At 43.3% G+C, this 12,821-nt stretch overlaps 1 protein-coding gene across 1 annotated transcript; it reads left to right on the top strand.

The window, feature by feature from the left end:
- Nucleotides 1–5,724: 5,724 nt before the first annotated feature.
- Nucleotides 5,725–11,981, top strand: trappc3 (trafficking protein particle complex subunit 3). Its single transcript, XM_018759825.1, has 5 exons — nt 5,725–5,897; nt 8,592–8,689; nt 10,371–10,470; nt 11,043–11,225; nt 11,432–11,981. Exons 1-5 carry the CDS (start codon nt 5,856–5,858, stop codon nt 11,549–11,551), a joined length of 543 nt encoding a protein of 180 aa, XP_018615341.1. The 5' UTR covers nt 5,725–5,855; the 3' UTR covers nt 11,552–11,981.
- Nucleotides 11,982–12,821: the final 840 nt, after the last annotated feature.

Below are 12,821 nucleotides of genomic sequence, written 5' to 3'. Positions count from 1 at the left end.
TTTGATTTTCCCCTCGCAACCATGGCACCAAAGCGTAAATGTGATGCAAGTGATGGTGATGCATCAAAGAAAAGGAAAACAATCACGATTGAAACTAAAGTGGAAATAAAGCGATCAGAAAAGGTGAAATGCCAACGAACATTGAAAAAGCAAACGTTACATTTTCTTTAATTTTTTTTGTAGCTACACACACATTCCCTCCCCTTCTCTATTATAATTACTGCAGTAACATTTATTATCTCTTTCTATGTCTCTCTGTATTATAAATACTGTAGTTATATTTATTACATTGAAATTATTTTTACTGTATTATGTTAGATGTTATAGTGTATCTGGAAGTGTTTCTTTAATGTGTTTTATGCATAGAAAGGTACATGATAGAATATATAGTAAGACAAACATTTGATTAATTGACGTTAAACACAAACCGTACCTAATTGTTCCAACTTACGTACAAATCAGACTTAAAGACAGACTTAGGATCGCAAGTCGTTCGTAATCTGGGGACTGCCTGTATTTCTTTATCTTCTCCATCCATCTTTCTTGTGTGTCCAAAATATTCTGTGTGTGCACTACCTGCTGTTTTCTCAGCTCGGGCACTGTCCCAGTAGCGTTATGAATGGTTGAGTTACACATTTTTGAAGGCATGAACAATTTCCAGCTCATTTATTTAATGCTAACTGCATTTTCTTAACCATTTTCTAAAATTTGAGTTTTCAGTCCACTAATTGTAGCCTGTCTTTATGCAGCCAGCCAGTGGATGGCAGTAAAGAGCACCCAAACACAGTTGGAGTGTGGGACCATCTTAAATATGATTCACTTCTTCAGGGTTTACGCTCTGTGTCTTGTGTTCTTCATTGATGAAGGTCAATAACAAGACGATGAACGGCACTCCTGTTTATGGGATGAATCAGTCAGCAGTCACCATTAACTGGGAGTTTGCGAAAGCTACTTATTTTTATTGGCCGCAATTTTAAAGCCGTCCTCCTCCTTAATGACAGTTGCGATGAAGCAGGGTTGTCCTTTCAATACCTTCGGTTGTTGCACTGTGGGAATGAAATATGAAAAAGTTATGAAAAAAATAAGTTACAGACTGTCTTCCGGTACCTTTTGTTTTTGTAAGTTGAGTAGCCAGTGTATTGGCTCTTTGAATCTTAGCAATACTGCGCTGAGCAGCAGGGGCCACTGCGATGGTCATTAGCAAGGTGTCTTAAAGTTACCGTAGCTTTTTTGTGGCCAAAACCATACCTTGACATCACCTTGGCAGCATGATCACTCCTTGGTCAACGGGGATATCCTCAGAACCCACCACTCTGTTCCCTTTCATTGTTCCCAAGACTCTCCCAATTCCAACCAACCACTTTGTGCGACCTGGGTTCAACAGAAGGCCCAAAGCTCTACATTTCATCCTCTGCTGTCATCTGGAAGATCCATCTCCTGGTCCCCAGCAGCCCCGTGCTCCCGTTTCAATGAAGTTTCTGTGTCTTCATGACAGCTCTGACAGCGGCACAGGCCCTCATGCCGGGCGCGGGCTTGTGATTACATTTTCATGTGCAATGCAAGCTTATGGCGCTGAAGATATGAAGCCATTAATGGAGACGTTCCGCAAGGGCTGCTCCAGGCTACGCTGCAGGGAGGTACGTCTCCAGCGCCTCATCTACGCAAGTCTGCAATGCTAGGACAGTTTCACACCACTTTCAAGTGCTGCTTAGCATTTTGGTTGTGACGCAATTAGCATCAATAATAAATCACCGTTACTGAGATCCAACCCCGTGAAGATTTTTGGACTGACATCTGAGAGGTAAAGACTGAGGATGGAGTTTTCATTGAGTTGGGATAGCTGGTAGCGTGGTGGTTCGAGCGGCTGCATTTGGAGCAAAAGATTGCAGGTTTAAATCTTTCCTCAAGCTGTAGTATCCTTGAGCAAGGTACTTACTTTGCATTGCTTTGGTACATGTACCCAGCTGTATAAATGGGAAAATAATTTGAAGTAGTTTAACATCATAAGTCGCTTTGGAGAAAAGCTTCAGCCAAACGAATCAATGTAGACGTGATTGTGAAAAGTCTGGGATTTTATATAAAGGTCCGCTTAAGGTCCCAGGTCAGGTCACCTCAAAGCTACCCCGTCAACACCACTCAGCAGTAGAGACTCGGTCAAGACATCCAACGGTTCGATGTTGGCACAACTGAGCCAACCATAGCGGCTGATGAAAAACGCATTGTGTCTTCAGAATGATTTTTCATTAGAACCGTGCTGGAAGAAGGGCCAAGTCTGACACCTCCAAAGAGCTTGGAGACCTTAATAATTTCCAGCGGTTGGTTTCGCGTTCGCAAGAACTGCCATTTTTGATATGCAAGAACTGGTTCATTGTGCAGTTCGTTATTCTTCCTTTGCTTAGCAGACCCTTTGGATTACCATGTCCAACCCTTTACACCTCAACGTGCCATTGTCTCCAATACAGCGGCAGTTTCCCTTGTGGGCCTAAAATCTTGAGCCAACTCACTGCAGACTCTTCAGACAATAGGATCCTACTCTGCTTGGCCTGTCGTACATTTATCACTCCAACAATGGAAGCAGTTTGCACAATACAAAGTCAGTTGGTGTTTTTTTTTTTTTTTCAACTGAAGCAGCCTGTAGCTCTCAAGAATCACCTTACTGTGTCATCTTGAGAGCCTCTATAGAATTTGTCATATTTATGCTCTCCACTTGCTTTAAATTAATGCATTAATCCATTTCCCCCAAAAAATAATGTTTCCCAGGTATCTGATAGAGCACGCATTGCAACCCGGTTTCGAAATCGGTTATTTAAGGTCCTGCAGGGAAACAAATCACCGGGAACAAGGAGGAACTCCCAGGCTAACACTGTCAGCGCACGCAAGATCTATATTCAGACTTCTGTGCTGTGTCCTGTGCATAACCAAGCCCACTTGTGCAAGTGTATCCCATCAAACTGATTAATCATTTCATTCAGGGCCTGGGGGGACCTAATGTTTCTCTATTGACTTTGCTAAGCAACACCGTGCAGGATTTCGCCAAGGACTGTTCCTTCCCATCATTGCCGCTAAGTGTTCGTTTAAGGCTCGGAAGGTGATTTTCGTTGGACATCTCATCCACTTATCACCCTGATCGTGCCAGCATGAGGAGATCTGCATGTGCCTGCAACGTGCCAATCCATCTGACGCTGAGATCCATTTTAGAAATACACATGTAAATAAATTACAGCATTTTTTGAGATGATTAATATTTTGTCGATTCCTTGTCCTTGTTAGTTTTTACACTAAGCTGTTTACAGAGACTTAGCCATTTACGAATCCGAGTACAAATCTCATTTATTTGACCAAGCATGCATACATATACAGGCTCGTATGTAGAGCAGACAAAAAAAAACACTACATCTATATAAACACACTACTGTATGGAGCTGGATGATTTTTACTGTATCAGTGAGGTCTGGGTGTCTTGATCAAAGGTACTACAGCAGCAGAGGGATTCACACAGCTCTAGTGACTGTTCCACCTACTTTCTGGTCAGCTTTCAAAGTGTGAGGTTTTCATTCTAATTATGGTTATGATTATTAGTCTTCCTCCATTTGAAACGGCAGCATCCTGCTCTGTTGTGTCAAAATCCAGCACTTTTTGACATTCACCGGACACCTTTCTTAAAGGATGCCTGGCCTTTCTTGTGTGTGTTTATGCAGGAACACAAACATGTTGTGGACAGTGAGTTGCCCAAACTGTCAAGTCTCAGAAGGGTTGTGCGTAGAAACCATCAACAAAACCAATACAAAGTAAATATATGGGGCTCTTATTCTGAAAGCATGAGTCTATCATTGCTGTGCTTCTCAGGTTTATTATGTTTTTATTGCAATGTTTGTGAGTCAACAAGATGCATCTCACATACAGTATACCACTGGGGATGTCTGGCTTCTTCTTATCCTGCCTGTTATTTCACTTTAAAGAGGATAATTTGAAGCAAAAAAAAAAAAAAATTTGGGGGTCCCTTGTGTGAGGGTCAGAAAAGTGTGTCGCGAATGGTTCAAAATCTGACATCTGTGTACAAAACCTTATCCTCAAAGATGAGGAGGGAATTAACATGGAGCCATCAGCCTTTGTAAGGAAGAGGAGCCAAATTCTGATTTGGAATATAAAAGAACTGCGACTCACTGTCTTTGCTCTGTGTGTGTGTGTGTGTGTGTGTGTGTGTGTGTGTGTGTGTGTGTGTGTGTGTGTGTATATAATGAATATATCATTTTGCTGTACAAGTCATCCCCAGAACCCAACTCTTGTATCATACATTATGGGCAATGCCTTATATTCTGTACACCCAAGACATCATGTATACTGTAAATTGGCATTTTTCCAAATTATGAGTCAGAGTGTTGGGAAAATTCTGTTCTTATTTATGAGGTGTGAGAAACTATTTTTCAGCCTACTGGCTACAGAGTACTACATTCTTAGAGCATTTTTGTTAATTTGAAAGAGATTAAGATCCTTTCTCATCGCGATCCATTCGGAGCTTCCAGAACCACCAAGAGTCAGATCCTCGATTTAATGCCATTTGTTGCTCACAGTTGGAATTTTCACTTTTGTCCAGTTCATAGAAACTTATTTGAGTAAGGGAGATCAACTGTGGAAAACTACACACATATTGTGTAAGATGAGGTAAGACATCCAATGGTGGAGGGAAAAGGATAGATAGATGAATGGATCAATCAATGGATTGATTTATTGATTGGTTGATTGACAGACAGCATTTTTCTCCAGAAAAAAAATTATTAGAATAATAAGGCATCAACACAGAACCATGTCATATGTGTTTTGTAAGTGGGTTGCCACTTACATATTTTAGCTGTGGCTATAATACTTATAACACTTAACGCACAGATGATATCCCAGTTTGCCTATAGGATAGAAAATATGTATCAGTGTAAGAGCATCCTCATTTCATTTCTATATAGAACATGTTGTTTTCATATTCAGAACTGTTATTACAGTGGATTTACTATAGTAATGAGACAGCTATTACCCATAAAGTCTAATTCTTTCATATTCCAGACCAGAGCAAAAATAAACAGGATATCAGAATAATATTGTTTGTTGTTGGGTCACCATTGTTATGAACTCTTTGCTTTTAGAAACATTCCACACCGCCACCTTGTGGAGGAAATTGAAGTTGGAGACAATATTTTTCTTTACCAGTGATTTTATTTCTAAATGTACAAATGACAAAGTAAAATAATGTTACTAATTATCTTTATAAAAATTATTATTTTTTAAACATCTTTCTCTTTTATTTGGCGCAAATGCACATAACACAAACATTGAACCATTGAATAGCATGTTCTGTTGTCTATTTTTCAATCATTTGAAAATGAAAACACGCGAGCTTTGCTGGATCAATGAGGACACAAAGTTGCCGAACTTACACACACACACACACTTTCAGAACCGCTCGTCCCATATGGGGTCACGGGGAACCGGAGCCTACCCGGCAACACAGGGCGTAAGGCCAGAGAGGGAAGGGGACACACCCAGGACGGGACGCCAGTCCGTCACAAGGCACCCCAAGCGGGACTTGAACCCCAGACCCACTGGAGAGCAGGACTGTGGTCCAACCCACTGCGCAACTTATATTGCTGAAATCCACAGACGGCGCTAAGCATCATCGATTAAAAACGACATTACCCAGAAACCCCAACAAAAACTTCCGGTTCATAGGCCCGGAAGTCTAGGAAGTTCGCCCGTAGGCGCTTCCCCCCCCATTGAGACGATACCTGATCGTACACCGTCCGCTCAAAAATAAACAAATAAATCGGAGTAATTACTAATTTAACACCAGTGTAACGTGATACAGGATGTCTAGGCAGTCGAACAGAACTACCGAGAGCAAGAAAATGGTGAGCGCGCCTCCCTCCAAGCATCTCTTGTCCTGTCCTCATGAAAAACGCGTCGCGTTGCTTCTTGCTGCTGCTGTGCCTGTTCTTCCGTTTCATTATAATTTCCCTTTTTTTTAAGTAACTAGCTAAGTGGAGTTCTAACCCTTGACCATCTCTCGAGCGTTTGTCTTGAGGACGTTACTCAGATATCTTATTATTGTAACTGTCACTGTGTGACTGATGCTTTAGCACGTTTGCTATGCTAGCTTGTTGTTGTGAAGTGTGTGTGTGAGATTGGACTTGTTTGTCAAACATTCACCAGTTTTAGCCGATTCTGCCATGAAACCGAGTGTAAACTGAGATGTGTGTTCCTGCTGCACGGCCGAGGGGGCTTCGCTGTGCGGACAGGTGAACAGAACACACGCTTAAGTTGCTTACAGGCTGCTACACAGTTTAAAAACACCTGTGACAGGTCAAGTCAAGTGTCATTCATTGAATTCATTGTCCTTCCATCTCATTCAACACCAGCTTTTACACTGGATCAACTTTACACCAACCTGTGCAGTAAGAACAGCTGAACCGCACATCGACCTGTACGTTACATTTAGTCACTTAGCAGACGCTTTTCTCCAAGCGACTTACAGTGGATACTATCATATGTGTTACCTGCCCACACGTTATTTACCATGGTGACATACACTGCTAGATACACTACTTAGACTGGTTCACTCATCCATACATCACTGAAACACTCTTTCTGTGTCACTCACACACTGTGGGGGAACCTGAACAGCATGTCTTCGGACTTTGGGAGGAAACCAGAGCACCTGGAGGAAAGCCACACAAAGACGGGAAGAACATGCAGACTCCACACAGACTGAGCAGGGATCGAACCCACGTTCTCCCGCACCACCCAGGCACTGTGAGACAACAGCACTGCTCGCTGTGCCACCGTGCTGCCTAAGAACAGCTGAACCACACATCCACCTGTGCAGTAAGAATAGGCGAATCGCACATCGACAGTAAGAAGAGCTGAACCACACGTCGACCTGTGCAGTAAGAACAGACAAACCGCACATCACCCTGTTCATTAAGAACATATGAACCGCACATCACCCTGCCTTTAAAATAAATGAATCGGGTTCTTGTTGATTTTCATTCTTAGAAGTGTTTAGGAAGCCTCCTGAAGTCATAGTAAGTACTTTTAAAAAAAAAAAAAAAAATTTTTTTTTTTTATTTTAAGTATCTTCTTTACTCATTGACCACTTTGAACCGATGCATCACCGTTGAGTTTGCTCTTGTTCACGTTGTGTAGATGTTACCCTGTTAGTGTTTCTGCTGGGCAGGCATTGTCCCTCCTGTCACGATCTGTCCCTGACTTTGTCTTTCTGCTCTCTCCTGCCCTGCCTGCCCCCTTTCTGCTTCTCATTGCCTAGCTTTGGTATTTGCCATTTATTTCACCCTCTGCATCCATGCGTCACATGGTAGGTTCTTCGAATCTGTCTGATAGTGTATGTAAGGCATGACTTGACCTCAGATTGACCAAACTTTGCGCCCGTTTTTTATTGGCTTGTTTCTCCCCCCCCTTTTTTTGTCCTTTACACCCATTCTGCTTTTCCTATTAAAATTATACTTAAACGAAAGTAAAAGAAGGTGGTAAAAATCAATATCGCTCAAGTGTTTACCTTACAAATGGTTGTGTTTATTAGTTTGATGTCACGACGGTAAGGCTTACTGCAGTTATTCTAAAGAGCGTATGTATGAAAAATAAAAGAGCAGTTAATTCCAAATGACTCCAGATGGCTGGAGAAAAGACAAACGGTCTCTCTCTAGTGATACAGATTGTTCTGCCTTTAAGTGGAAGTGTCAGCATGATTCGCACAGTCAAATTGGCCATAAAGTCTGACATCACAAATCAGGCCCTTTTAAATCTGCTTTGTAGCAAATGGCTTTGGTGGCAAGAACTGTGCAAGTAACATCAATTTGCTTTTGTTTTATTGCCCCATAAATCCTGGAGTTAATAAAACACACAGATCTCTGCATTTTAGGAGAGACCGTCTCATAGTTATTAGCAGACCGTAGCCTAGCTCGTGGGGACTTGGCTGGGGAGGTGAATTCTGCCCCGAACTGCAGATGTATGTGCGTGATGGATGGCTGGGTTCACGTACTGCCTGTAGTGGCGCGGTTGTCGGTTTAAATGCCCTCCGAACCATGCCTTGAAGTGACGAGACCTCACTGATATGGACCAATTTGGGACTGTCTCAGCAGCTGTAGGGAAATTCGATGTGGACTCAGCCTGAGTCTCTAGCAAATCAGGGAGAGCTAAGAAATAATTTATTCTGAAAAGTGTAATTTATCCTTCAGCAGAAGGAAAGAGACTGCCATCCTACCCTGCTTTTAATATGCATTGTTTTTGACCCAAAAATGTACATTCCAGCTTAGCTCAGTTTGATGTGTGATCATGTTTTCTCCTCACTTCCTCTCTCATACCACTGAAGTATCCAGATTTCATTTTATTACCACTAAAAGTCTGTTGGGGGATCACAGTTAATATGATCCTCCTGTCCAGATTAATTTTGTTTTATTTCCTGCATGTGGGACAGAGAGAGGGCGAAAGCACCCAGACATGTGAAGCCTTGCAAAGTATGGTGCGATTTCAGATCGCAAGTTGACACATGGCGTTTTCCTTCTCTCTGTGCTCCTCGCTCCGTCTAGAACTCGGAGCTCTTCACCCTCACATACGGTGCCCTGGTCACCCAGCTGTGCAAGGACTACGAGAACGACGAGGAGGTGAACAAGCAGCTGGACAAGATGTGAGTGCCATCCCATCTGCCTTCCAGTGGGACTCGCCCCTCTGCGTGTCCCCCAACCCCCCAGAGTGAAAGGATGGACAAATTCTCTTCTCTTCAATCGTTGAACTGACTGAAGTTGGTTCATAAGTAACTACTCTTGGTTCACAGTGTGTGCATGAAGGTTTTTGAAAAGTCACTCTTCAAACCTTCAGTATTGCTCTCCTCCCCTGAGTTTAATTAAAATTCGATGGGTTGAGCAGAAAGACCCTGCGGCTCAGGAATTTTGAGCTACATATGATGGAAGGCGACAAGTAGGGTTTTAATTACCCTGACAGCTCGTCTTGTGACCACAGTTGAGACAAGAAGTCTCCTCTTAACTCCAAAGTCACTTTCACCATTAAGTAACAGTCAGTAAAAAGTTTTACAAACATCCCTTGATTTACTTGCTGGTTAAGTCCTTGAAGAATATATTGGCTCCGTGAACTCTGGTTTAATGCGGACTCCAGAGTGATTCGCCGCATAAACATATGAAATGGACCTTTGTTCGGCAGGTAAATGTGAGACTGGGTAAAATACGGGTCCCATTTGTTCCACTACAGGAACTTTAGAAAGCAGATAAAGCTAAATGCACCTGAAAAGAAAGACGTTAACTTGGGAAGTTCCTAACTCGATAATTCCTAACATGGGTAGTCAGTATATTAATTCTTCTCTGTAATGTAGCCATCATCACCACCGTCATGATGACCCGAGAGTGCAAAGGAAGATGGAGCGGTTAGTTTTGAGCCTGTCACGTTTCGCGTTTGTGTTAGTGACTGTATAAGTTTATTAATACGTTAATGCGTTTCCTTGTATCCAGGGACAAGTGTATGTAGTTCAGTTTGGTTGACTTTTGAGCTCCTCTCTGAAATAAAGTGTTTACCTTCCAGTCTTACAGCTCTGTATTTGCACACTGCCCCCTTTTCCAGTTGTTGCGTTTGAGCAAGGAGCTCAAGTTTAATCTCTGTACTTACCCAAGCAGATGGCTGTGTGTCCTTCGCCTTAATACTGGCGGGAAAAAAATTGTGAAGGACTGGGAAAGCACTTCTACTGAGATCTGAGCAAATTTGACTGGCAAGCAAGGTAATTTCTGATAGTAAAGCTCCTCTTTTCAACCGCATGAGTTTTTTTTTTTTTTTTTCCCTTCTTTTTCTCCATGTCAGTTAGACAGGAGACTGCGATTGACCTGTACACATACTGCTCATCTTCACCAGTGTGGGCAAATGCTCATGCCAAGCATGTCCTGAGCATGAGTGAGTCCGTGTCACTTCTGGAGTCACTCTCTGAACTTTGTAAATTGGATTCCTACGAAAAAATCCGAATCAAATGAAAAATCCTCTGTAAGCAATATTCCAGATTTTGAGCAAATCGCTGAAGGAACGGATTCTTCTTTTGTGAACCATTATTTGTAATTTAGCACAGAACTGGCGTTTAGAATTGTCTCTCTGTAATGTCCATCAAAACTCTTTACTCGTGTTTTATTTGACTGGTCTCATCGTATTTAGTTGACATTCGAGATGGAAGAGATTTGCTTCCTCAGACAAAGCAAGTCGAGAGGATTCATATGAAAGTAGGAAAAACAGAGGGAACCAAAAAAAAAAGCATGAATGACATGAAGCACCACGACCCAGCTGGGCGTTTGTCCTGTTCTCGGTCTCTGTTGCAGGGGGTACAACATTGGAGTGCGCCTTATCGAGGACTTCCTGGCCCGGTCCAGCGTGGGGAGGTGTCACGACTTTCGAGAAACAGCCGACGTCATCGCCAAAGTAAGGGGTGACACAGGAGCCAGTCGGAGCGCAAATACAGGACAAAGACCCAGGGAACAGCACATGTTTGGAATTTGAGCTGCAGTCTCGGCTAATTTTTTTTTCATTCTTTCTAATTTGTGGGGAATTTTCTTCAGGCCAGTAGGCAGTGTGATGCCGTCACACACATCTCGTGAATTGCGATGGAATTTGACCAGCATGGCGCCCCGTAATTAGGACCAACGCTATCCAATTTCCCCAGTTTCATAACTTCAAACCAAGATTTGAGATATTAATCATGTGCACGTCTGCTTTTTGCCTCCACGTTAGCATGTGCCGAGCCAGCCCTTCGACCAGAGGGTTGTTGGTTTGAATCCATTAACGTAGTTCTCGCTCCCCTGAGCACAATCTGTAAGGCAAACCATGTGTTGTAAATAAATAAGGAGCTAACCGTACTGTGAACCGTAAAAAACTCATGCAATGCTTGATTTTGATTAAAACGGGAAGTCTGTTCAAGTGGGAGCAAGGTGGAGACACTTGAGGACGGTACAGTGGTAGGACAAGATCCAGGGCAGTGACGGGTCTGCTCGCAGGTGGCGTTTAAGATGTACCTGGGAATCACCCCAAGCGTGACCAACTGGAGCCCAGCCGGAGACGAGTTCTCGCTCATACTGGAGAACAACCCACTGGTGGACTTCGTGGAGCTTCCGGACAACCACAGCAACCTTGTGTATTCCAACATCCTGTGTGGCGTCCTCCGGGGGGCGCTGGAGATGGTAAGGAACTGTGCTGGTCGTAGTGTGAGTGAACAGCGCCGCGGAGAGAGACGGCGAAAATGGCTGCAGGGTTCTCCCCACGGTATGAGATCCGCAATGAGTGATATCAGTGAGAACATGTGAATTTGCCAAAAATGGAGGGATTGGACAGTGCGTTTGCCACGCAAGGGAGATGAACTTTGACCTGCACTGCCACCTTCCTACAGGTCCAGATGGCCGTGGATGTGCGGTTTGCTCAGGACACGCTCAGAGGCGACAACGTGACAGAGATCCGGATGAAGTTCGTCAAGCGGATCGAGGAGAACCTTCCTGCAGGGGACGAATGAGGTGTGCAGACGACCAGCTCAGAGGAAGGGGAGGAGCCAGAGACTCTCAAAAACGATGCAGTGTATATAGAAAGGGGCCCAGTGGCGCCTCGATCAGCAGTGTTTCCGAGGAACGCACTCGGAGCTCCACTTGTCCTCGCACAGCTCTCTGGAGCAGGAAATGTCCATCTTCAGCACTAGGAAGGACAGAAAGTAACATTCTGCGCACTGGGTTTACATATTGTCAGATGTTTATATAGTGTCTCTTTCCCAATCATGAACATTGCTTTGGCCCTTTACGGAAATATGATTTTGTGCATTCTGTATGATCAGACAAAACAGCTCTTCTTGTTTCTTGACTGTTTCCTATTCTACAAATGTCAAAATATACTCAATCAAAAAAATTAAATTAACACACAAAGAGATTCAATAAACTCTGTTGTAGATAAAACAGCCTTTTACAGTGTATTTTCTTTTACCCTCTGCAGAAGCACAAACGTGCAAAATTTGGAAATCCCCTCCCAGATGTCCCTGTTGAGAAGTTCATTTCAGGTTCTCATAAGATATGTTGAGATGCAAGGAAGATCCAGATAAAGAGAAAAGTGTAGATAAACAGAAATAAATGGGAAGGTACAGAAAAATAGTGTGGTACTGAGATTTTGAAAGTTTTTTGGTTGTCTGTAGATTGGCTATATGTGCTAGCAGTATGCATACTTTTCTTGTCCTTGTGTGCTCCGTGAAGCGGCCTAGTCCTGCGTACGGCCTGGACACATGTCTAATGAGGTGCTGGTATGAGCAACACGACGCCTCCCCCTTTCCACCCCGTCGCTTTTTGGTTCTCTTATCCCACGTCTTGCAACAGCAGCATAAATCATACACAAGAAATATATAAACAAATTCAATGGCAACTAATCTGTCTCAGATGTTTGTCTCGGAGACATGGAAGCAGTCGCGCCGTCATCCATGTGTGCAAACGCATGCAGTTTTTTCCAATCCAGTCGCTAGGAGAAAAGGTTTTTACTTTTACTTCTTCTGCTTCTAAGTTTTTGACCTTCTTGGCACCTGTGGAATTGGCATTCATTGTCTTTCACTGTCAAAATTCTGCAATCCCAATGAGTTCCGGGCAGTCAGTCAGTTTCCTTCAGAGCAGAGCAAGTGGGCCCAAACCATCCCATCCCATCCCCAATGACATACTCTAGCTCCTTCTTGGGGATCCCCAGGTGTTCCCAGACCAGCTGTGAGCTGTGGGGCATTCTCACAACATCTCCAAACCACCTCAACTGGCTCCTCT

The sequence above is a fragment of the Scleropages formosus genome, chromosome 23 (assembly GCF_900964775.1).
Source record: "Scleropages formosus chromosome 23, fSclFor1.1, whole genome shotgun sequence".
NCBI classification, from domain to species: domain Eukaryota; kingdom Metazoa; phylum Chordata; class Actinopteri; order Osteoglossiformes; family Osteoglossidae; genus Scleropages; species Scleropages formosus.
Note: the sequence above shows the minus strand (reverse complement) of the source record. Positions and strands in the feature narration are given on the sequence as shown.

Coding starts and splice junctions, on each gene's coding strand:
- trappc3 (XM_018759825.1), top strand. CDS start 5,856: ATGTCTAGGCAGTCGAACAGAACTACCGAGAGCAAGAAAATG. Junction 5,898..8,591: donor CTACCGAGAGCAAGAAAATG/GTGAGCGCGCCT, acceptor CGCTCCGTCTAG/AACTCGGAGCTCTTCACCCT. Junction 8,690..10,370: donor AACAAGCAGCTGGACAAGAT/GTGAGTGCCATC, acceptor TCTCTGTTGCAG/GGGGTACAACATTGGAGTGC.